The sequence below is a fragment of the Tachypleus tridentatus genome, chromosome 4, assembly GCF_004210375.1.
Source record: "Tachypleus tridentatus isolate NWPU-2018 chromosome 4, ASM421037v1, whole genome shotgun sequence".
Classification (NCBI taxonomy): Eukaryota; Metazoa; Arthropoda; class Merostomata; order Xiphosura; family Limulidae; genus Tachypleus; species Tachypleus tridentatus.
In genome coordinates this window covers 29,327,056-29,352,622 of record NC_134828.1, presented here as the reverse complement: position 1 = coordinate 29,352,622, position 25,567 = coordinate 29,327,056, and the positions used below count along the sequence as shown (strand labels likewise).

The following is a 25,567-nucleotide window of genomic DNA, read 5'->3' as shown; positions in this document are numbered from 1 at the left end:
GGTGATGACCAGGCTGCCTTCCCTCTAGTCTTACAGTGCTAAATTAGGGACTAAATTTGCGCGAAATTCAAACTAAACAAAAATAAAAGTAAGGAGATTAGGTACAAAAAATACATAGACAGAAAATATAAGCTGCTGAGAAACAAATCTACAGTTGAAAGAATACGAAGTTTGCTTGCAAAGTTGAAAACATATTGTAAGACTATGTGATACTCCAGAGTACATAAATGTTAAACTAAAAGTAACACTACCAGGTATACTGGCATGATGTGTTGTTTTTTGAATGAGTTACATGTACCAGTCATTATCTCTGTTCGTTTTTGGATTTTTCTGGACAATGAGTGTAGCTTCCATATATTTTCTGTCTTTAAAATATTTGATTGTTTGTAAGATGTAAATTTTATTTACTTTGTGTGTGTGTTTATGGTTCCACATTTGTAGAGGAAGTGTTCTGCTGGAGCAGTGTTGTGTTGGTCATGCACATATAACACATTGATGTGTTCTGAGATGTGCGTGTGCACAGGTCTTCCGGTTTCTCCTATACATGCATCTCCACATATATTACCAATGATTTGATAGACTACGTTTATGATGTGGCATATTTTCCTGCTCCATTTTCTCTGGCGCAGCATTGTTTTGTTGGCACATTTTGTTTCTGAGAATGAAGAATAACTAATAGTTGTTTCAGTGTTTTACCTGTTTGTTTGTTTTTTTGTGTTGTTTTGATTATTAGTTCAGCTTGTTTATTTGCTTTACGACAATTGGTTTGTTTGTTGGCTTTTGAATTTCGCGCAAAGCTACTCGAGAGCTATCTGCGCTAGCCGTCCCTAATTTAGCAGTATAAGACTAGAGGGAAGGCAGCTAGTCATCACCGCCCACCGCCAATTCTTGGGCTACTCTTTTACCAACGAATAGTGGGATTGATTTTCACATTATAACGCCCCCACTGCTGAAATGGCCAGCATGTTTGGTGCGACGGGGATGTGAACCCACGACCCTCAGATTACGAGTCGCACGTCTTAACCCATCTAGCCATGCCGGGCCTACGACAATTGGTTGGGATTGTGTTCTTTATGAACGGAATGTTTATTGTTGGTATTTTCGTGTATGTTTTTTTTCTTTGTTTCTTTCAAGACTGTTGCTGTTGTAATGCTTTTGTAATTTGTAAACATATTCGATGTAATATTCGAAGTAACTGTTTCGTATAGTAATGTTTTAAAGTCGTTGCTGTGTATAACATTCTGCGTGAAGCACATTCGATTTATTCTTTTCAATTCTCATGTTATATTATGTTTGCATTTTGACTCTCTTTGGATGGTATGATATTTTAATGGCGAAATATCAGTTTATTGCATTCTTTATTATGCATGGAGCTCCGTATTTGTTTGTCTTGGATATTTAGGGCTACGTTTAAGAACGTTAAGAATACTTCTGCGTTTGGTAGGTTTATTGTGAACTTGACTGATAGGTGAAAGTTATTACTGGAAAGACAACAAATAATAATCTGGATTTTACATTGGAATTCCTCTCTTTTTGTATCGGTGTTACTAATGAATCGAATAATTAGGAACACGTTGTTAACTAGATATTTCACAAATTATTACGTTCCATTAGCTGAAATAGAGTAATAAACAATAAACCTTAAAGCAATATACACCTATTTAAAACAAAACAAAACATTCTTACAGTCGCTGTGTGTAGATTACGGCACGGCATGGTCAAGCGCGTTAAGACGTGCGACTCGTAATCAAAGGTCGCGGGTTCGCATCCCCGTCGCGCCAAATATGCTTGGTGGGTGGTGATTACTAACTACCTTCCCTCTAGTCTTACACTGCGAAATTAGGGACGGATAGCACAGATAACCCTCGAATAGTTTTGTGCGAAATTCAAAAAACAAACAAACTGTAGATCACTGGTGAAGTTTTGTTTGTTTTATAAATTTCGCGCAAAGCTACACGAGGGCTATCTGCGCTAGCTGTGTAAGATCAGAGGGAAGGCAGCTAGTCATCACCACCCACTGTCATCTCTTGGCTTACTCTTTTTTCATTGAATAGTGGGATTAACCTTCACATTATAACGCCCCCGGCTGAAAGGAAGAGTATGTTTGCTGTCAAGGCGATTTGAAGTCGCAACCCTCAGATTGTAAGTCGAGCGCTTTATCCACCTGGCCATGCCAGACAACATTGGTAAATGCCAGTGTTGACTTTACACATGGATATATACTGAAAATATATGTTTGAAAATCACTGGTATTAATAAATACAAAGTTCATTGAACCTTTTGTGTGTGATTCTATATACAAACTCTTTTATCAAAATTGGTAAATGTTGAGATTACTCACGCATATTTCTTAAAAATGTACATTTAACTTACGCATAAAAAAGTAACTTGTACAAACAGTAAATCAACCATATTCGACTTTTGATAAAGAGGGATAAATGCATACGTTTTGTAAACTTTCTCTGTGATTTATACTATTTTAGCCACAATTATTACAGTATAAACACGTTCTCGGTTAAGTTGCTTACGTGGTTCTTCATTGTAATTATTAATTATTTTATATTTTTTATTACTAGATTATATATACCATCTACATTATATCATCACTACATTTTGGTAATCTGCTGCCATCTTTTAGGAAGTTCTGGGTATTTATAATCAGAATTCGATCATGTACTTCCATGACGTTGGCAAGAGATAAGCAGAGGAAGTGTGAAATATAAGAAACACACAGAAGAGTTAATAATTAATACTCGGCCATTTAAAGATAGTGAATGAATGACAGTTACTCTTTAGGCTACCCTGATTACTGGCAATGACGATGATTGATATTCCATCGCCATCTTACCCAAGTATATAAAAAGTATCGTACAGTTGAACTGTCTTGCCATCTGTAGGCGTGAAAATACACTATATTAATATGTTGAATATAGCAGTTGAGCCCGTGTTGTAATAACATTTAATTCGAGAAAAATGATTCGAAAATAATTTAGAGAATTAGTACCTGTATGTTAAAGAGTAGCCCAAGAGTTGGTGGTGGGTGGTGATGACTAGCTGCCTTCCCTCTAGTCATAGACTGCTAAATTAGGGACGGCTCGGTGCAGTGGGCTAACAACCTACTCACTTAAATACTTGTTGAAGAATCCACAATGATTGCGGCCCTATGTTCCTAGATGGAATCTAATGGTGATAACTAACTAACTAACTAATCTGTCTGTTTATTGTTTCTTTACAAATAATCTAAAATAATATCAAAAATATATAAAATACAGCGTTTTTAAACACCAGTTATATAACAAAATATACAAGGTTGATCTAACTTAAATCCTGAAATGTTTTATTTATTTATATTTAGTTTGTTTGTTTTTGTTTTTCAATTTCGCGTAAAGCTATTCGATGGCTATCTGCGCTAGCCGTTCCTAATTTTGCAGTGTAAGGCTAGAGGGAAGGCAGCTAGTTATCACCACCCACCGCCAACTCTTAAGCTACTCTTTTACCAACGAATAGTGGGATTGACCGTCACATTATAACGCCCCCACGGCTGAAAGGGCAAGCATGTTTGGCGCGACGGAGATGCAAACCCGCGACCCTGTTTATTTAGTTAATTTGCTTTTTAACTTTTTCAGATCTCTGATAGAAGTGAAACATCATATAGAACATAACTCAGAACAATAAAATGAAACCTTTCAGAAGTAACACCAACATTTTAGATTATAAATCAAGATGGTATACTCCTGTTTCCGTAACAATAAATAATTATTCTATATGTTATTTTGCCATATTCAAACTAAAAATAAACTCAGTGCTTGTATCTGTTAAAAATAAATGAAGACAAAACTAATTTGAATGATGTTTAACCACGCACTCAAAGGCCCTAAGCACTTAACTGATTTTTTTTGCTTACCTATGGGACACATCTAATAGCCCTAAATTATAAAATGTTTGCCGCTTTTCTATGATGTGTGATTAGATATCCAAGAGTTTTAAAATCTAAAAGGCTTGCCAGTTTCTTATGGTACTTTATCATACACTCAACAACCCTAAGCTCTACAAGTATTGTCGGTTTCTCATAATGTGTAATTACATATCTAAGAGTTTCAAAATCTGAAAGACTTGCCGGTTCCCTTTGGTATTTTATCATACACTCAACAACCCTAAGCTCTACGAGTAGTGTCGGTTTTCCATTCTATTGTATCACATACACAAGAGCCCTGATCTTTAAAAGGGTTGCTGCTTTCCCAGGGTGTTTTATCTCACATCCAATAGCCCTAATCTCTAAATACCTTTACACGTCTGTTTTTATCGCTATAACAGTTAATGCTCTCCTTTAAGTTCTTTTTCTTTTCCTTTTAATGTTCTTTTTAAATTCGATTATTTAATTCGTTATGTACTCGGATTATTACGATTCTCAATTCGATGAACTTCTTTCTGAGTTACTTTTCCAAGTAATAGCACGTTCATCATTCTCAGTTTAAAGTCTGACGTCAGGAATTAAAGGCATGTTTATTTTCTCACCTGCTAGGATAACAAACAAATCAACATTACTTGGTTATCAACGTCACAGTGTAAATGAGGGACACGTTCTACCAAATACTACAGAACAATATTGATTCATACCATCAACTGTTTTGTACTTCGTGCGGCTACTATATTATCTTATTTTATACGGAAGAAACTACACATTATAGATCAGGAATCTCTAGCCTTTAAAAGGTTTTTTTTTTCTTTTCTGGATTCCACAAATGAAGAGCACTCTGAATGTTTAAGAAATCGTAGAGAGTAAAATATATTAGATTTTGCTTTTTTCAAAATCCACAGTGCATTGAATTTGAAACAGTAGCACAGCGGACTTACAACGCTAAAAACCGGGTTTCGATACCGGTGGTGGACAGAGCATAATATCCCACTGTACAACTTTGTGCTTAATTATAAATAAATTAAAGTATGATTTAATTATTTTGTTTTCTTTATTCACACATCTAAATCGAGTGTATTAAAAACCCTTTATACCAAATCTTGATAATTTGGCACCCAGTTCACTATAAAAAAATAACTCTTAGTAAATTAAAAACAAGTTAAGTCATATTATTTAATTCATTAATAATTTATCTGATTTTTTTTTCTTGAAACAGCCATATAATGGTGGATACGGTATTTATAGTGAAAAATGTGTGGATATTATTTTCTTTAAATTTATTTCCATTAGACAGATATTGTAGTATTACTAAAGACAATTTAAAATCGTTTTAATACTGTAGTGTTACGAAAGAACATTTGCAATCATTTTGGTATTGTAGTATTACTGGAAAATATTTGAAATCATTTAGACTTTATAGTATTTTCTTAGTATATTTAAAATCGTTCTGATATTTTAATATTTTTAAATAACTTCTATTTTCTAAACATTTATGCTCGATTTTTGAAACCCGCCATCACATTCGCATAGTACGAGTGATTATAGACAGAGCATTGTAGCTCTTAATATACTATAGTTTTCGTTTTACTGTAGTACGTAATTTACAATAGTTATTGATTCACAACGATGCTTAATTTGTAATACTTCATGGCTTACAGTACCGTTTGAATCACGGAAGTGCTTAACTTATATTAGAACTTGATTTTATTAGAGGGTTAAAACATAATTTACATAATTTCATAATTTTTAACAAACGTCTCTGACTTACTAATCCATATTTAGAGGGCGTTGTCAGACTATGAATCCGAAACCATAAAGTGATGCCAAGACTTATAAAATAAGATGTCTTACCTCCTGCATCAAGAATCCTGGTATAAGAGTCTCGCAATGAGTCTAGTACATTCAGCATTTCTGTTTAATATGATTCCTTGTTTCTCAGTAAGAACTTTTCCATGAAGTGACAAGTCTAGCCTTATGTTCCGTATTTCTTTCACCACCTAGACTGGTTGGCCTGGTATAGTCGTCAAATGCACCACACTTGGATAATGACTTCAAGCTCCTATAAAGTTAAAATAAGAGCTAATTCACACCTAGTTGTCAAACGTAAGCTATGTTTATTCGTGAAGTAATTTTCCCTGTTTTTATTCCGCTTATTCGAGAAATACCCAAGTCATAGGGTTTTCGCCTCAAATATAAGATTATTTAACTAGTGTTACTACTGCTAGGTTATAAGATAAGGAAGTGGGAAGAAAGGTCTTGTGGCATGAGAGCAAAATAGTATATGTAATTCACACAGTCCCTATTTGTTTTCAGCCGATATTTCACCATTTTTTATAGCATTATTACTAGTACTTAGATTTTCAGTGTTTTATTTTCCAAATAAGGACATTTATATATCGCTATATACACTCCACAGAAAGGTTGTATGCTGTGTAGTTTGTTGCTAGTCAGTGAAACATATAAAGGTCAAACATAGACATAAAGAACACTCATTTTCAACGGAAATAACCAGTATTTTAGAAGTAAATAACGTAGAATAACGATAGGTCCTAACACTAATGTAATTTAATCTGTAGGTACTAATCATATGAACTTGTTAAAATAAGGAAAAATGCAATTATATATCAGCTACACTGTATCGACTATTTATAGCTGATGAGGGTTTTCGTACAATATCAGGGCTCTTCAGGTTAGCTAAATTACGACAGACAGTAATGGTTGAGACAATATTTATGCTATAAATTACTTGAATAATAACGGTCTTGATTAGAACTAAATTCATTTGGTGAAGAACAGTTATTATTACTTTTATGAAAGTCATTAAACATAATAATTACACTTATTATTTTTGTTAACATAAAATTATTTATTTATTTTCACAAAAGACTGTGTGGTGATATTTTATCTACGGTTAATAACGCTTAATATCGTAGTCTGAGCTATGTTTAGTAAAAACTGAATATTTTAGTCTGAACTCCGGTTTACTAACATCAAAAATTGTATTCTGAACCAAATTTACTAACACTGAATATTGCAGTCCGAACCACATTTACTAACATTTAATATTGTATTTTAAACCACATTTAATAACGCTGAATATTGTAGTCTGAACTAGGAACATATGACGTATATGTTTTCTTCCATAAACTGAAGAGTAAGATAAAAGTAAATATTCTTAGTAGCTATAAAAATTGTAATTATACTGTTTTGTATGAGAAAGAAAATTGCTTACCCACAGTGACGATGTGAGCGTAAGAAATATATCTACGTTTTAATTGTTAGAAGGATAAGATACGTTCATTTCTCTTGGTCTGGTTGTCTTTCTTTGAACTCCTTAACATTACCAACATTAAATGATGCACTCCGGTTGGTAACCTCGAAATGGATGTCGCTGTGTAATAAGTTGCTATGGGTTTGAGAGAGATATAATTTGGAAACGCTAGTAAACTGTAAATTAGAGGAATAGTAAGAAATCTTGAGAAAACAACTAATGTAAAGAAGTTTTTTTCAATATTCCTTTACGTCTATCAGTCAACACGAGATTGCGTGGCATTCAAGAGATCTTTACTCACTCTCCGCGACCTAAACACTTTATGTACTGCTACGACTGGTTTTTCACCTGTTGTTAACCTAACATTTATTTACAGATTCCGTGTATTCGGGATATATTCATCAGAATTTACTCAGGTTTGGTTTAGTACGGAACTGCGAAAACATTTTAAACATGGGATGGTCTCTGAATTTGTGACACGGACTTAATTTTCAGCGTATACATTAATCTTGATTACGTTGAAGAAAATCTAAGTTTGATAAAACTATCCTTACATATTTGCAAATGTTACATCTGTTTCCAACAAGAACAAAATATAAATAAAGACAAAACATTAATTACAGCAAAAACGTCAACTTTATTTTTATTTGAATTGTAACTTAAACTACATACAATATTAAATTAATGGATGTCATTTGATGTCAATTTTCTCTTCCATATGTCCCCTTCTAAAGCACTGGATTGGGCACACGTATGCTCTCCTGTAAAGAACTGCACTGATATATATATATATATGTGTGTGTGTGTGTGTGTGTGTGTGTGTGTGTGTGTGGATATATTCCTTTTTTCAGGCACTGACATGGGTACACTTAGAGTACTGTCACGAGTGTTTGGAATTTTTTTATGACTTCAAAGAAAGGATATTCATTTTTGAACTTCTCAAAGTTTACCATTTTCAAGTTTCAGATAAATAACAAAATATTAATTCATCAATATTCTTGTTTTATTTTGTATAATATTTAGCGTCTCGGTGAAAAAGTTATACCCTTTCCTCGGTCGTTGTTCTGTGAATAAGGAATTGTTATTGGTTAATGCAAACATGTGGCATTGTCGTTAGTTTGTTCAGTGTAAAAGCTTACTTTCCATAACCTTACTTTGATACAGTAACCCCGGGAGTGGACGAGGTCTCCACTTCCACCTAAAATGATTTAATTTAATTATTGGATGCTCAGACTTAAAAAAGTAGCCCACTAGTGCTATCTATATATGTAAAAACGGCTGCTTTGAGTTGAGAAAATTTTGATATAGAGGAGCGAGCAACGTTTCGACCTTCTTCGGTGATCGTCAGCCATTTTACATATATATTTTTCTCTACAAGTGGGTTTTCTCGTCATAACTGATTATTAGTGCCATCTATTTTCATGTGGAAAGAATAAACCACAATACCATCTCAAACCGGCATATTTAATTACAAAATTGTTAAATTATTGAATTCCATGTTCAATGAAAAATATTACAACGTTCATTTAAACAACCAATGAGATTGGAGGAGTTAGCTAAACCGATACAGCAGTAAACACGTTACATTGAAAAACGACACGTAAAACATGTACAAAAACATCAAAACTGTTCAGCTCTAATTTTACTATACCTTAAAACAGACTGTGAAACACCACCTCCTTCCACCATCGTCAGGAGTACAGCATAGGTCCAAAAATATATCCAGTTCGTATCATATAGTATTTGAATAGGTATATCAAATACATTCCTCCAACGGGATTTATTTACCCCACAGACAAATATAGTTTAATAGCTTGTTTTTCATTTCGTATAATTTCTAAATATTCTTCAACAATTCATTCCAGTACAAGTAGGTAATTGAATGTTCGGTTTTAAGCCACAACAATTATTATTTTTGTTCTTCTTGGCTACGAAGAAACTAAAGGCTTGGCATGGCCAGGTGGTTAAGGCGCTCGACTTGTGATCCGAGGGTCGAAGGTTCCAATCCCCGTCTCACCAAACATGATCGCCCTTTTAGCAATGGGTGAGTTATAATGTGATAGACAATTCCACTATTCGTTGGTAAAAGAGTAGCCTAATAGTTGGTAGTGAGTAGTGATGACTTCCCTCTAATTTTACACTGCTAAATTAGGGACGGCTAGCACAGATAGTCCTTGTGTAGCTTTGCGTGAAATTCAAAACAAAACAAACTAAAGGAAGCTAAGTTGAAAGATAAGGTTTTTCAGAAAGTCCTATAAAAATTATCTCGAAAACGATAAATTATGAAGATGAAACCGTCTACATCTCATCACAATGTCACGTGCTCATCAATTACTTTACATTATATTCAAATATGTATTTATTTCTAATGCCTATAATCTTATATACATTGATTTGTATAGTAATGTAGGAAGGAGTTGCAAAATGGGGTACTTGGTTAGACATACACTGCTGGTCAAAATATTAAGGCCAATGAACGTAGACAAAAAATATGTATTTTGCGTTGCTAGACTCAACCACTTGTTTGAGTTGAGCTTCGAAAGATGAACATAAGAAAAGGGAAAATGAAAATAAAAACTTTGTAAGCATTTAAAAAGGAAATGTGAAAACTATGAAATTAGCCTAAATACTAGCTGGTCAAAAGTTTAAGACCATACCAAAAAGAAGTCCTAAACAGGATAGGAAATGCCCAACAAGAGGTCTCAGTAGTGAGTTGCACGGCTGTCAATGCGAATGACTTCAAACATTTGCTTTGGCATGGTCGATATAAGCGTTTGCAGAAGGCTGGCTGGAATGTTATTCCAAGTGGAGAAGATGGCTTCACGAAGATCATGCACTGTTTGGAATTGACGCCCATTTCTACAGACTTCCCTTGCCATCCACCCCAAAACATTTTCAATGGGGTTCAGTTCGAGCGAACATGCTGGATGGTCCAAAAGAATCACGTTATTCGTCATGAAAAAGTCCTTTGTCCTGCAGGCACTGTGGATTGCAGCGTTGTCCTGCTGAAAGATCCAGTCATTTCCACACAAGCGAGGGCCTTCAGCCAATAAGGATGCTCTCTCCAACATGCTAATGTAGCCAGCTGCTGTTTGACGCCCCTGTATAACCTGAAGCTCCATTGTTGCATGGAAGGAGAAAGCACCCCAGATCATGATGGAACCTCCTCCACTGTGTCGTGTAGAAAATGTCTCTGGTTGGATATCCTTATCATGCCAGTAACGTTGGAAGCCATTTGGGCCATTTAGGTTAAATTTTTTTCTCATCAGAGAACAAAACCTTCGTCTACTTTTCTACGTCCATGTTTGGTGCTTCTCAGCAAAGTTTAACCGAGCTGTTTCGTGGTGTGGAAGAAGGCGTTGCCTTTGAAGACGTTACGGTTTTTAAAGCCTTTCTCTCGTAGATGCCGTCTTATTGTTCTTGAGTTGCATTCTGCGTCCGTAAGAGCCTTAATCTGGTTCGACGATCGGCTGGTGTCTTGCTGGACAACCCGTCGAATCCTCCTGCTCATCGTCAACGAAATTTTCTTGGGCCAACCATTTGAAATTCTCGTTCCGTATCCCTCAGGGTCTTTAAAGACATTTGCAACAGCAGTTTTACTATGCCCAATCTCGCCAACGATGGCACGTTGAGAGAGACCTTGCTTTTGCAGCTCGACAATTCTGCCACGTTCAAACTCTGTCAACCTTTTAGCCTTTGCCATGTTTTTACTCAATATAACACGGGAGATGTCAGTGGGAGATGTTGACAACGCTAATGCTTGAACACAAATGACTAAATTTCGTTATGTGTTTACTGAGTAACGCTTCGTTTCAGTATGGTCTTAAACTTTTGACCAGCTGGTATTTAGGCTAATTTCATAGTGTTCACATTTTCCCTATTAAATGCTTAAGAAGTTTTTTATTTTTTATTTTCCCTTTTCTTATTTTCATCTTTTGAAGCTCTACTCAAATAGGTTGTTGAGTCTAGCAACGCAAAATAGAATTTTTTTTTCTTTATGTTCATTGGCCTTAAGATTTTGGCCAGCAGTGTACAATTAATTTAATAGTATTACTTACACTTGCTAAATGAAATCAAATACATAAAAGTAGAGATGTAACAACAATCTTGGTTCTGACGTCTCTCGATTATAGATTGTTTTAATTTTGTTTTAGAATTTCGCGAAAAGCTACCCGAGGGCTATCTACTCTAGCCGTTCCTAATTTAGCAGCGTGAAGCTAGGGGGAAGGCAGCTAGTCATCACCATCCACCGTCATCTCTTAGGCTACTTTTTTACCAACGAATAGTGAGATTGACGATAACATTATAATACCCCACGGGTGTTTTGTATGGCTGCTTCTCAACACTTTGCAATTTTTCCGTCGCTGCAGCAGGAGACAGAGACATTAACAATTACGTAATATTCACAGAAGAGCTGCTAAATTCTACAATATTAATTTCAATAAATCATAAATATTGATAATTATGCTAGCAGTCAAATTACAAAAAGCTATGTCATCAGTTGGATCGGCGTGTTTAAATTGTTTTATTTTTCTCTTCTGTTGATGATTGTTTGTTTGTTTGTTTGTTTTGAATTTCGCGCAAAGCTACTCGAGGACTATCTGTGCTAGCCTTCCCTAATTTAGCAGTGTAAGACTAGAGGGAAGGCAGCTAGTCATCACCACCCACCGCCAACTCTTGGGCTACTCTTTTGCAAACGAATAGTGGGATTGACCGTAACGTTATAACGCCCCCACGGCTAAGAGGGCGAGCATTTTTGGTGTGGCGGGGATTCAAACCCCAATCATCAGATTACGAGTCGAACGCCTTAACACGCTTGTCGATGCTGTTGATGAATATGAGTACTTTATTGTCTGGAATGTGTTGAGGTCAACTGTTGACATGTAATTTGCCTTAAAATCCTTCGTTGCATAGAATAATGTTACAGGGTTATTTAATATCACATAATTAAATATTTCTTTATTGTCAAGTACGAAGCAACACAATGAGGCTTTTGGTGTTCTGTCTATCCCGAGTATCAAACTTCGATTTTTTAGCGTTATAAAATCTCTGACTTACCTTTGAGTCACTGAGAAGTTTAAATAATTAATCAAAAATCATTTGAATCAAGCGCCTCTATCGGGAAGTTGGATCATGATGTTCACATACGTTTCTGTATGAATTTGTATTTTCGCAATATTACGAGTAATAACGATTAAAACTAGCTTTTAAAAATATATTACCTTTCAAATTTAAAAGTTAAGTGTCTTGTAAAATTTATAACCTTTTTATGTGTTTAATATATACAAATATATATGCGTAAATTACAGATGAACTGGTGAGTGTACATGTTAAATGGTGCTAAGCTTAATTACTATTTATTTCTGATAGTAACTATATTTTTAATAATAATGCTACTATATAGTGTATAAGCTAAAGGTCGAACATTTTAAAAAGTGTTTGGTTATAAGTGAGACCTAAAGTAATCGTTGTTCTATGTGTTCATACGTTAGTATTATTTATTAGCTTAGTGTATTTAATTTTCAACTTGACCAGTTTAAGTCGTTAAAATCAATATATTCGCATCAACAAACTCGTTTCGTTAGATAAACCTGTTTTGCGTTTAACAAATCAAGTTGTTTGTTGTCAACTTTAATTTTTAGAAAATTATAGGCCTACTGACTACAGTCACAAGATTATACTGGAACTAAAATTAAACTATATACACTGTTGTCTCTGCCAGTTTCAAACATTATAAGCTTTTAGTTTTTTTTAAACTAGTAACACGTTACCATTGGAATATTGTGTTGAGATAATGAATTCTAGCTTTTTTAAATTGATAGAAAATCGTGTTATAAAATATTAATTTTTATTGTAAATTGTAGTGTGTATGGAAAGTGCTATATCCCTCAATACTACACACCATGGAGAGGTTTTCATTTACAAAAAAGAGGATTTTACATTTCATGAGCTTGGCCATATTCACATACCATTGCCAAAAGCTTTTGTAAATACAGATAGAGTCCATCATTTAAACATTTCTTTCCACAACATCCCTAACTTTGACTACTTATACATTGAGAATATTATATTATCAGTAGTTTAGTTTTACCTGCATATATCTCGTACATATTGTATGTGTTTTTCCACGTTTGCCTTATTTACTAAGTGCAATTTATTTCATGTGGGAACATGGAATGCTTACTTAGTTAACATGTATAAAAATTATTATTTGTAATTGGGAAAAACAGCTCTGTAACATCTGTTTTCAGCGGTTAAGATGGCTGAGAACAACATTGTATCTCTTATATATTCAGACAATTAGTGGTCCTGATTCTTTGACAGACAAAAGAAATACCTGTTTCAATTGATAAGTAACCAGTTCTAGAAAAGTTACATCAGTGTTTAAATTCTACAAGGGGATGTGGGAGTTTTATTGTCATATGGTAACATAAAACTGTTTGAATTCAAAATCCCAATTTAACCACTGTGTATGCTAAAAATAAGGTTAAAGTTTTTGAAAATTAAGGTAAAGTCAGGAAATGTAGCTATGTTTGAAATAAACATATTGTTATTAAAAATTAGTACATTATACCCAAATTGAAAAATCAAGTTTTAAAGCTATTGTTATAACTTACACAAGTCCATTTAAATCAAAACGTTTGTGTGTTTCAATATCTTTAACAATTGTTCCATGTAAGTTCAGGATAAAAAAACATTTTTACAGTCATATTACTTCTGATGTGGCATAATCCTTTATTAGTATGTAAATGTGCATCTATGTATGTTCAGAATTTAGATGTTTACATAAATAATATAACAATATTAATGAAACCAAAACATTTCTAATCCTTTTGGTTCAGGCTAGATCCAGTACACTTTCCACAGATCAGAATATTTTAAATTATGCTAGAACTTTAAATATTGCTTACATTTCAGGAACTCATTGCTAAAGTATTCAAAACTAAATATTAAATCAATATTGAATGGCTTAAGTTCTGAATAGGAATTATATGTGCAGAACTAATTTCTTTAATTTTATTTCAGGAGATGTAATGAAGAAAGAAAGGATTTGGTAAAAAAAAATGAGATTATTTTGAAACTGTACTGATGCACTATTGAGAAGTCAGTTGGGAAAAGGAAATAGGCTTTCTAGAATTACTTTTATTTGTTATCAGACATCATGTATGATGATAATCCATTATCTCTTCAAGAATATTGTGTTAACTACATCAGTGAAAACATTGATGCCATCTGTGAGGTCCAAACCAATTTAGATGACAGTACCTCCCGGTATGTTTTTAAGGCACAGGATACGTTTTGTCCCAGCAAGGTGTCTGAGCAACTTCTTGAGACACTTGATCAGAGAGGATTTCTAACTGACGACCTTCTCACTCTGTTTACGTCCAATGTAACACGACTTGAACATGTTCACATTCACAATTCTCCAAGCATTACCACTAAAGGCTTACGGGTGCTACGCTCTCACAAAATCACAGAATTGGAAGCAACTGGTTTAATGAAAATAACTGTTAATAACTTGATTGGCTGCCTTGGGGATTGGAGTCTCAGACATTTACGTTTACTAAATGTGGCTAACAGTATATTTACCAGTAGTGGAAAGATCTGTGTTGTCGTTGCTCTGTCAAAATTACAAAATTTGTTAACTTTAAATGTAAGTAACACAGAGTTTAATAGTCATGGACTGGAAATTGTAACAGAAGACTTGCAGCTATTAGAAAACTTAGATATCTCCAATACAAAAGTTGAGGACATCACCCCTCTTCGGAGATGTAAGGATAGACTGAAGTCTCTGGCTATGTACAATTTAAGGAAAATTAGTAATAATGATGTAGTTTCAGTGTTGTGTGAGCTAAACCATTTGCGTTATCTAGATGTTTCAGAAGATAAAGATCATCAAGCCCTGGATATGCAGGATCCTCTGAAGTACAGAGTGTCAGATCTTTTACGTCAGACGAAATGTCTCCCACATATATCATCACTAGATATTTCGGGGAAAGAAGGCATTTATATGGATCGTCTCAGGTAGGATAATTTTTAAGAAGGGCAAGGTAAACGTTTAATATTTGAAGCATAAAATGGTATATCTGTTACATCAGGGGTCACCAAACTACGGCCCTCAAGGTCATTTTGTCTGGCCTGCCAGCAGCTAGCCACTTAGAAATAAAAAGTGACATTTCATCAAATGTTCAACTGTCCTAACAAAATAAATCACACTGATGGTCTCTTTAAGCTGACAAACACAAGACATGATAAAAAGAAACAAGGCTGTCACGTGCATTTTTGACCAATAGGAAAATTCTTCTTTTGTCCTTGCTGCCTGTTTATTCATATCGAGTATGTATCTATGAAAGCATTAGGATTTTGAAAACAAGCACAGACTTAACCCTTGTAATATCAACTCGTTTTGTAAATTCAGCGGTCTAGGGTTACCACTTCAGCAAGCTCATTTCTCTTAGTAGTCGGGTTATGTGCTTTTCATAACTCGTTCTTAGGTAAGTGTTGTGGCAAACGTACACTTCAATATATCTTGTTTGTGCGTTCTTGGACCAGCACAATACTTTTCTCACAGCATCCTGTGTTTTTCATTTTCAGATCCTGTTTTTTTTCACCCATCTTTATGGCTGCTTTTAAAAGAAGAAAAGTGGACTCTGAGTGTCGTGCTTTCAATGAAGAATGGGGAGAAAAGTACTTCTTTGTGGAAACAAAAAACCAGAAAGCTGCATGTGTGATATGCACCGAAAGTGTTGTCGTTTTGAAAGAGTACAATCTTTGGTGTCACTATGATACAAAACATCTATCAACATATTTGAAATTTTCAGGAAAGTTTCGTTCTGAGAAATTTGAATCCGTGAAATGTGTTTTTGAATCTCAAAAAATCTCTTCATGAGAAAATTTGCTGAAAATGAATCTGTCACTCGTACAAGTTACAAAATAGTGCATAGGATGGCACAGCGAGGAAAACCTTTTACTGACAGCAACTTCATCAAAGAGTGTATGATGGAAGCAGCAAATGAGCTGTGTCCTGAAAAAACCAATTTCTTTGAAATTATCAGCTTTTCAGCAACTTCAGTTGTATGGAGAGCAGAAGAACTTGGAGAGAACATCACATTACAGATACGCCAAAAAGCTTGAAACTTCCTATGGTATTCTCTGGCACTGGATGAGTCTACTAATCTCTCAAGTACGTCACAACTTCTCGTGTTCATTCGTGGAGTTAATTTGGACTTTCAGATCACGGAAGAGTTGGCATCAGTTTGCAGCATGCACGGAAGAACAACTGGAGAAGACATTTTCATGGAAGTGCATAAAACTTTGCAAGACTATAACCTTCAGTGGAATCAGCATAGAGGTGTAACGGTTGATGGAGGAAAAAAACATGGCTGGAGTAAAGAAGGGTCTGGTGGGCTGATCAGGAAACAGTTGGAAGATCTTCAACTCCCAAGCGCTCTGTTCATATACACTGCATCATACATCAGCAAGCACTCTGTGGAAAAGACTTAGATATTTCTTGCATACTGAAACCAGTCATTTTGCAGTGAACTTCATTCGGGGTCATGCGTTTAATCATCGCCAGTTCAAGGCATTTCATGAAGAAATTGATTCGGATTTCTGTGACTTGCCTTATCACACGGTGGTGAGGTGGCTCAGCTGCAGTAAAGTCTTGTCTCGTTTTTATAAGCTGAGAAGAGAAATAGATATATTTCTTATTGAGAAATATAGAGGCAATTCACTTCTGTCGGATCCAACCTGGTTGTCAAAGTTGTCATTTTTGGTGGACATCACATCCCACATGAATGAATTGAACTTGAAACTTCAGGGGAAGAATAACCTTGTCTGTGATCTCTATAGAATCATTAAAGGATTTCGGAGAAAGTTTTCATTGTTTGAAGCACATTTGGAAGGAGGAAACCTCTCATTTTCAGTGTTTCAATGAGTTTCATGCTGGAATCACAGAAGATGTTAACCTGGAGTTTCAGAAAAAGATTATTGGTGATTTAAATAAGCATTTTTAGAGAGATTTTCGGATCTTGACAGAATCGAAAGTGACATTCTTTAGAATCCTTTTGATTGTGTCATTTATGACATGCCAGTGGAACTTCAGCTGGAGGTCATCGATTTGTAAGGAAATTACTTGTTGAAAGCAAAATACAGAGAGGGGCAACTTAATTTTACAGCTGCATACCTGAAGATGATTTTCCAAAGCTGAAGCAGTTTGCATCTGGTATGTCATCAGTGTTTGGAACAACTTATATCTGTGAACAAGCATTTTCAAAAATGAAGTATGTGAAATCAGTACATCGATCAAGGTTGACTGATGAACATTTGAAAGCAATTCTAATGATTGGATGCAGCAATTCAAAACCGAACACTAAAGATGTTTTGAAAGCCAAATACCAATTTCATAAATCTCACTAACTTTTTTGCGGCTTAGTGAAATTCAGATATGTGCTCACTATGTGCGATGTGACAATTGTTTTTGCTAATGTCACCTTCTTTGATAACCTTTTGGTAAATAAAAATGTTGGTTGTATTTCTGTTTGTTTTTTATTATATGTGTGTATTGCATGCTACTCCCACATGGCTAATGTGGCATCCTAAACTTAGTGTTAAGTCTTTTACAGAGAGCTTTCGTTCTAGCTTATGAGTATTAAACATAATGATCATGTGGCCCGTGCTTGTCATTCCCCAAGTAATCTGGCCTCCTGTGAAAAAGTTTGGTGACCCCTGTGTTACATGACACAGAATCACCCTTACTCGTCACATCACTAGATTTTTAAAGGAGGAAAACACACTGATGAAATGTTTCCAGGTAGATTTATTGGATAGACTTCACTGATAAGCCACAAAGATGTCATACTTTTGCAAACTTATATGAAGTCTAATAAGAGCTCACTTCTGCTTATTATTGTAGAAATACTAGAATTTTCATGGCATACAAATGCAGGAGTCTTTTTATTTTCTGCCAGAGAAGTTGGTTTATGCAATTTTGATGGAAGGGAGCCTTGTGTTGTATTGAGAGATCACGTGTTTTAACCACACACATGCACACTGCTATACAGTAGTGTGTTGTCTGCAAGGGGCACTTAACATTGCAGTTTGTGCTCTTGTGATGTTAGTAAAATGTGTACGTGCCATGAATCACAAGAAGAATTATTAATTGTACAGGCTGCAATATAGCATGACGTAAGAGTTTCAAAAACAAGAAAAACATTTTCAGTTGATTTTGATTTTATTTACTCTCAAAACATAACACTTTTGTGAACCCTTTGGAAAGGCAACTTTTTTTCAGATGTGTTTGTGATTTTGATGATGTTATTAACATAGGGTAATTTACTTTAGAGTTGCAAATCAAACCTTGCTAAAGAAACTTGACACCAATCTGTAAGGACCTGATATAATTTGAAAATGTAAATTAAGATTTTTTATTATCACTTATTTCTTGTAATTATTACATTCAAGTTGATATCGTTGAGGATGGACTGAGTGTATGTAATTGTTTAAGGAACTAACTCAGCAGTTACTTTGTAGGTAATGTTATTTTGTGTGGTAATGATTAGTTAAAAAACTAAAACTTTAAATTACTGCATACTATCTTATTCAAGTCTGTTAAATCTTCATTGAGGAGTCAAGTGTTTTTGATGATTTGATATTTACATTTTTTTTCAGAAATGATAATGTTTAATATTTTATTAAAAATAACTGATTTCAAGTAAGCATCCTCATATTGTAGAAGTATAAAATAAAAGATATGATTTCAAGTATCTCCATACTGTAGAGGTAGAGAATAAAAACTTGTCTCAATTAAGTATCCCTATAGTACTGTAGAACTACAGGATAAAAGAACTGGTGCCAAGTAAGTATCTTCATATTGTTGCTCTATAGAGAACAAAAGAAGTCTCGAGTAAGTATCTTCATATTGTTGAACCTAGAGAACAAAAGAAGTCTCGAGTAAGTATCTTCACATTGTTGAACCTAGAGAACAAAAGGAGTCCCGAGTAAGTATCATCATATTGTTGAACGTAGAGGACAACAGAAGTTGTGTCGAGTAAGTATCTCCATATTGTTGAACCTAGAGGACAACAGAAGTGTGTTAAGTATCTCCATATTGTTGAACCTAGAGGACAACAGAAGTGTGTTAAGTATCTCCATATTGTTGAACCTAGAGGACAACAGAAGTGTGTCAAGTATCTTCATATTGTTGAATTGGAAAATGAATGAAATGTAAACTTAATTGAGCAGTCTGTTTTAATTGAAAACAATAATGATACTAAAATGTAAGATCTGTTTAACATGGAAGTTTTTTATACATAGCTATGTAAATTTTGGCTTACTCTTTGTTTGAAACTTTTTTTATTATGACTTTATATTTCAATTTATATCCTTATTTCATGGTGAACTTAATAACCTCTATGTTACACTTACTTTGTTATATGAATAATTTCTGATGTATTTGTAGTTCTAGAAACACAGTGTATATGCTGTTTTTAATGAGAAATATTTCAAGTTAATTATAAGCAATGTAAAAGGCAGTTATTTAATAATATATTTATTTAATTATATATTTTCAAATTTTGGTTTATTGACATTGATATTTTAAGTTTATTTGAATATGTTTACATTAATTTTGCAGTTAAAATGTATTTTGTAAAAGAAAAAATTCAAAATGTTTACCAAATGTGTTTAGCTATGTGTGTCCAACTCAGTATTCGCTTTGCTGATGTGTGTGCTATCTTTAGCGTGACTTACCAAAACACGATTAATGGAATGTTAATATGACTGTTTCTGATTTCCTTTAGAACTTGTGAGCTATGATATATGTATTCAGAAATATAGTGTATTTTGACTAAAACTCATGAAATCCAGTGAACACTGATTTGCTTATGATGTAACCTGTTCTACATTAAAATCCTTTTTTTTTTCAGGGCATTTCTTCTGTCACATCCCAAGATGACATTTCTTGGATTGGTACAAACTGATGTTTGCTTTAATGAGATGTTTACAAGAGAAAGCTCAGAATTCTATAACCCAAATTTAGTGGTAAGTTCATAAGAGCTGGTATATAGTACAGTAAGAGGTTTGATATAAAACAGATTTTAAATGATGTTGTCAAATCTTGAAAGGTAAACATCCAGAATTTTTATTAACTGGCCAAATTATTTGTAGTTCATTATGAACTAAAAAGTAAGATCTGTCTGCTTTTGTTATTTTCTAAGATTGTTAAAGTTAACAATCTTGTATGATGTATCATTTATAACAGTCCTATAATCATAATTTTTGTGGATAACAATCTTTTAGAATCTTTTAGATATTAATCATTTTAAGACTAAAATTGTTAACCTGATTTGAAGTGTTGCTATGCTATCTATGGTACTTTTAGTCATTATAACCAAATTCAGAAATGTATTTCATTTCTTCACCACAAAGAGTTGTTACTTCTCACATGCTGCAGTGTACCATATTACCAAGATGTTTCATGGATTGTTTATAAGAATAAGGTTGCAGTTCTTTCACCAATCTTACCAAGATGTTTCATGGATTGTTTAGTGACTTACGATACATAAATCCTCTTAAACACTTCTCATTTTTTGTGAGCTATACGCTTATCATATCTACCTTTGCAAGTGTATTCCTTATATTACCACTAGAATATCTGTGTCATTACCAGTAATAATGTTATTCTAAGCCTGAGGAGTTAAAAAGAGTGCCAGTATTACAACCCAAATATGTACAGTGACCTGTTCTTGTTTATTTATTTGTTATTTAATATTAAATAACCTGTACATTTCATTCTGGGTTATGTAGAGGGGCTTGGATTACTGTCTAGTATTGAAATGCTTCTTCTAGGCTTAGGTTTAGGCCTATGAGCAATGTAATCTTCAGCCTGGAAGATGCAGGGTAAATTTTTGAGATTTATTTTAGGGGAAAAAAATAGCATTTTTAACACTGGAAAATACTGTACATTTCTGCAAATGCCTCAAGCCTTGAACAAAACTTTCACCCTCATACATGTTACTGTGTATAGGGTCAGCCTATGATGTAATTGCCACTAGACTGTCACCCTGCATCATGCAACACATCCTCCATGTGCAGTAGTATTTGAACACAGTCTCATTCTTTCCTTACCACTGCTTGTCTCTAGGTGTGTTTTTCATTAGATTTACTGTAATTTTTGCTCTTATTGTTTTAATATTTTGTTATTGTTCATCATATAGTTTTTTCTCATTAATTTTCTTCATAATATGTAAGAATGATAGGAGATTTTTAATTGTCATTACACTTTTGGTAATTGCATCCTATTGCTTTTTTCTGTTGTTATGGCCTGGCATGGCCGGGTGGTTAGAGTACTTGTTTCACAATCTGAGAGTCTCATTGGGCAGTGCAATCCCACTGGTACAAGACTGAGTGAATGTACTGCTTACTTGGGAAATTGGGCTGGGACATTATGTAGTAGTGTGGTACAGGACACCCCACAGTGTTATGAATTAAGTCCTTAGCAATGTTCTCTCTACTTTTTTCACTTTATGGCATGAATTTTTTCACATGCACTAGTATCAAGTCAATGTGCTATTGTGTGTTTTTTCTTTGGTGGTGTTGCATTTAGACCATTGACCCTATTAAGTAATTGGGCTGCTTTGCAATATTATCAGTTGGTTATTTGAGCTTTAGGCCTAGCAAATGCCATTGTCATTAAAGCCACCAATGTGTTTAAACTCATCACTATTACTGAGGATGTTCATGGCTGGAATAATGAAGTGTGCAGCACTTTATTGGTTGTTCTGTAGTTGCAAAACTTAGAGGGATTAAAATCTATTATCAGTGGTTTGGTCTAGCTGGATGAGTCTTGGATTAACTTCAGAACATAGGCCTGGGATGTTACTTAGTAGTGTAGTATTGTGAATTAATCCATTACCAGTTGTTCAGTCCAGCCATTTGGTCTTGTGTTCATCTTGGAACACAAATCTGGAATGTTTCTCCCTACACCTGATTATTGTGGTATCTCATGTAAGTTCTTCTTCTAAGCAGAATGTTCAACTGTTTACCTGTTAGATAATGGCAAGTTGAGCAATTCTACATCCTCTTCACCTTAGTGACATTTTAGCACAATGCTAAAGATTTTTGTAACACTTTTTTTTGCTCCATTTCTGATAACAAATAATACAGTAATATTGGGTGAATAGTAAGGTGGTTCTAAGCTGCATGAGGCAAAAAATTTTTTTTTGATTTACTCCTAACCTATAATTTTTTTGGTGTTGATGTGAAACTTTTGCATCTGAAATATTTTTTTAATACATCAAGTTTTAGGGGTTGCAGAGAGACTTTTAAAGTTTAGATAAATATTGTGATTCTGGATACTTTCATAATAATAAACAGGAGAACTTCTGGTTGCCTAAAAACATAAGCACTTAGGTCCTTCTCCCTAAAAATGGACTATTAGCCGCTCAAAGGGGGGGTTATCATGGCTGCCAGCCACTCATTGTTGCCCGATAAGAATTAATTTCCTGGAATCGGGAAACCCTGCAATGTTCTGTCATAACGTGAAGCAGATACTGGGTTTGCTGTTCATCCCTTGTTAGGAGATGATTGTACTCTTCAATGAGAGCATCTCCATGCTCTGCTTGATCATTTGTGATAGTAAGGCTGTTGACAACCTTGAGAGCCTACTTATCATCCTCTCTAGCTGGCCAAGTGTCTGGATCCTGGTACAGGAAGTTACTGGACAGATGAGGAGAGAGACCTTCTAGTCACAAGATCAGAATTCCCAGCTGGTACAATGGTAAGTCTAGGGATTTACATTGCTAAAATTAGGGGTTTGATTCCCCTCAATGAATTTATATAAGCTTCTTTGTAGGAGAGGACACAGATGGATAAAAAAAAAACAAGGGCCACCATCTCTTCTGATAGGTACCAGAGGTATGAAGAGAACATGTATTTAAAACAGCTTTTGATACAGATGTGTTGACAGTGACATAGGTATGGAGAGCTTTCAGAAGATTCAGGTCATTGTTTGGTACTGATGCAGACAGAGGAGCTTCAATTCATGCTTCGAGGTTGATCTTAGGTGCAAAGACATGCATCTACTGAAGACAATTCTTCTCCCTGTCTGTTAGTTTAAACTGATCATGAAAAACCAGATTTTGAGTGAGTATATTATCTTGAACATCCACCTAGCATGGTGCATGGGACCAGGTACCATAAAATGGATGTTCTATGAAGGAGCTACTTCCATAAAGATCAGTGAGAGCTCTATAAATTCATGGTACTCATCTGAGTGTGGTAAAAGCTCTCTCAGCAAAAAGCTCCACTTTGATATATCAAATACAAAAGATCCTTCTGCAGCTTCTGTTTTATGAGAACACATACACCTTACATTCACCCAGTAGTAGCAGCTGTAGTGTTAAATGACAGTCCTATAACCCTATTCATTAAGAGCTGCTATTACATCCTTGGCTTCTTCTGATCCTGTCCCATTTGCTAACTTGGTATCTTCTAGCAGCAGAGAGAGCTTATTGCTAGTAACAGTAATTTTGTAGGTGGTCCATATGTTCCTTGGTTGTCAAGTTCCTTAGGAGTTTTTCATCCCAGTGGACAATAAAAGGCACATCATCTTGAAATTCAGCCTTCAGGATTCCTGTGAACATTTTCTGGTGGTTCTGATGCAGGCATACTGTTTCTGTTAGAATATAAGTAGTAGCCCTGTCTGACAGTTTTGTCCTGTCAAGAAGCATAGACAGTGATTGAGATATTATGTTATTTTTGGCTCTGAGATGTTTTGAAAGACTTGCTCCTTCAACAGCAACAGCAGAAACTTCCTCATCATTTGCAGATTCATCTGTGCTGCTGGAAGATAACTTCAATTGTACTGTGTTTGAGGATGCTGCTGCTTCCTTATCCTATTGACTTCCATTATCTTCCTCTTCAGAGATCTGTTCTCTTTTGCAGCTTGCTTGACATCAGTTGTTCCCATTGTTCCTCTATGACCTGCTTCTCATTGAGCAATCGGAAATTTTTGGTCTTCTTGAATTGTCATTATTGTGAGGGCATCAGAGGTGGCTATGTCAAACAAGATGGACATTTTTACCTCAAAGCCATTCTCTTTTTGTGAGGCCAATCTTTTGTTTTTCCCTTTCTTCAAACTCTGATAAACTGTGTACAGCTTTTCTACTTTAGTAATTACATTGTTTTTGCAGCTAATTGGAATTGCTTTCTCGCAGAATTCTGTTATACGCATGATTACTGTTGTGGCACTTTCTGTAATTGTCTTCCCCTCCTTAATACGAAGGCACAGAAAGAACTAATGAACTAATTTGTCCTTTAGAAGGAAGTTTTGTTCCTTCAGTCCCATCATCTGGTTTGCAAAGGTAATCCTAAGAATGAGTTGTGGTCAATCACTGATAGGAACCAATTATTCTGGAAAAAAGTACATGAAAGTGATTAGAATTTGATGAAAAAATTACAGTAAATAATAAATAAATGATAATACTAATTAAATGTGTCCCACTGGTCTGCATACACTAGATTACAGCTGTACTATACATAATTAAAAACAACTTCAAAATGTGCAGAACATAGCAAGGTCAACTAGAATGGTCAAAATCACAAGTATAGCAGTGGAGAATAAATAATCAACTCCAAACATTTATGCAAACCACATATGTGAAATTACAAACTCTGTGTGCAAATGCCAAGTTTAGTCCAAATGACTTAAAAATTTCATCACAAGTGTTTTTTTTTGCACATACAAAAAACTTTAAGGGTTAGGAGCATGCCTTTTCTAACTTTCATTTTGAAGAACCACCTTACACTGAATAGTATACTTTGTTTGAGATGAATGCTGCCTCCCACCTAATACAGCCCCATTAGGCTAACTCCCATTTAATACAGATACACTAGACTGCCTTCCACTTAATACAATCCCACAAGGCTGTCTCCTACCTGATATGTTCCTACTAGGCTATCTCCCATTTTATACAATGCTATTTATGCTGTCCCTCGTGTCATACAGCCTTACTGGGCTTCTTTCCGCGTAATACATTCCCACTAGGTTAAATCCCACCTCATGAATATCACTTGAATGTAGATTTTTCTGATGTTGTTTTCAGAAAAGAAACTTTGTAATTTTTGCCCTTGTTACAGCCTCACAGCCTCTCTGCCTTTTAAGTGTGGGGATATAATTTTTTTTGTAGCATAGAGGAGTGTGGAAGATCTGAATTTAACATTTTTCCTTACCTGAAAATTGTTGGTAAGATAGAGGATCATCTTTTGACACTACTTCCCACACTTCCTCTTCACTTGTAATGCATTTAGTTTACCTCATCAAGAATGAACCTCTGTTCAAGTGCTAGTGCTCATGGGGATTATTGTGCATGACTGATATT

The 25,567-nt window shown here is 34.8% G+C and overlaps 2 protein-coding genes across 2 annotated transcripts in view; one reads left to right on the top strand and one right to left on the bottom strand.

Annotated features, from left to right (window-relative positions):
* LOC143248093 (uncharacterized) overlaps nucleotides 1–7,494 on the bottom strand; it is a 70,639-nt gene extending 63,145 nt beyond the window's left edge. Inside the window, exons 1-2 of the mRNA XM_076496529.1 lie at nucleotides 7,149–7,494; nucleotides 5,768–5,975 (exon numbers count right to left, since the gene is read on the bottom strand). Coding sequence (XP_076352644.1) covers nucleotides 5,768–5,825 — 58 coding nt within the window. The 5' untranslated portion in view covers nucleotides 5,826–5,975; nucleotides 7,149–7,494. The remainder of the gene's footprint in view (nucleotides 1–5,767; nucleotides 5,976–7,148) is intronic.
* A 4,803-nt stretch (nucleotides 7,495–12,297) lies between these two features.
* Nucleotides 12,298–25,567, top strand: part of LOC143248765 (protein zyg-11 homolog B-like) — a 47,378-nt gene continuing 34,108 nt past the window's right edge. The window contains exons 1-3 of the mRNA XM_076497454.1: nucleotides 12,298–12,504; nucleotides 14,214–15,212; nucleotides 20,114–20,228. Coding sequence (XP_076353569.1) covers nucleotides 14,350–15,212; nucleotides 20,114–20,228 — 978 coding nt within the window. The 5' untranslated portion in view covers nucleotides 12,298–12,504; nucleotides 14,214–14,349. The remainder of the gene's footprint in view (nucleotides 12,505–14,213; nucleotides 15,213–20,113; nucleotides 20,229–25,567) is intronic.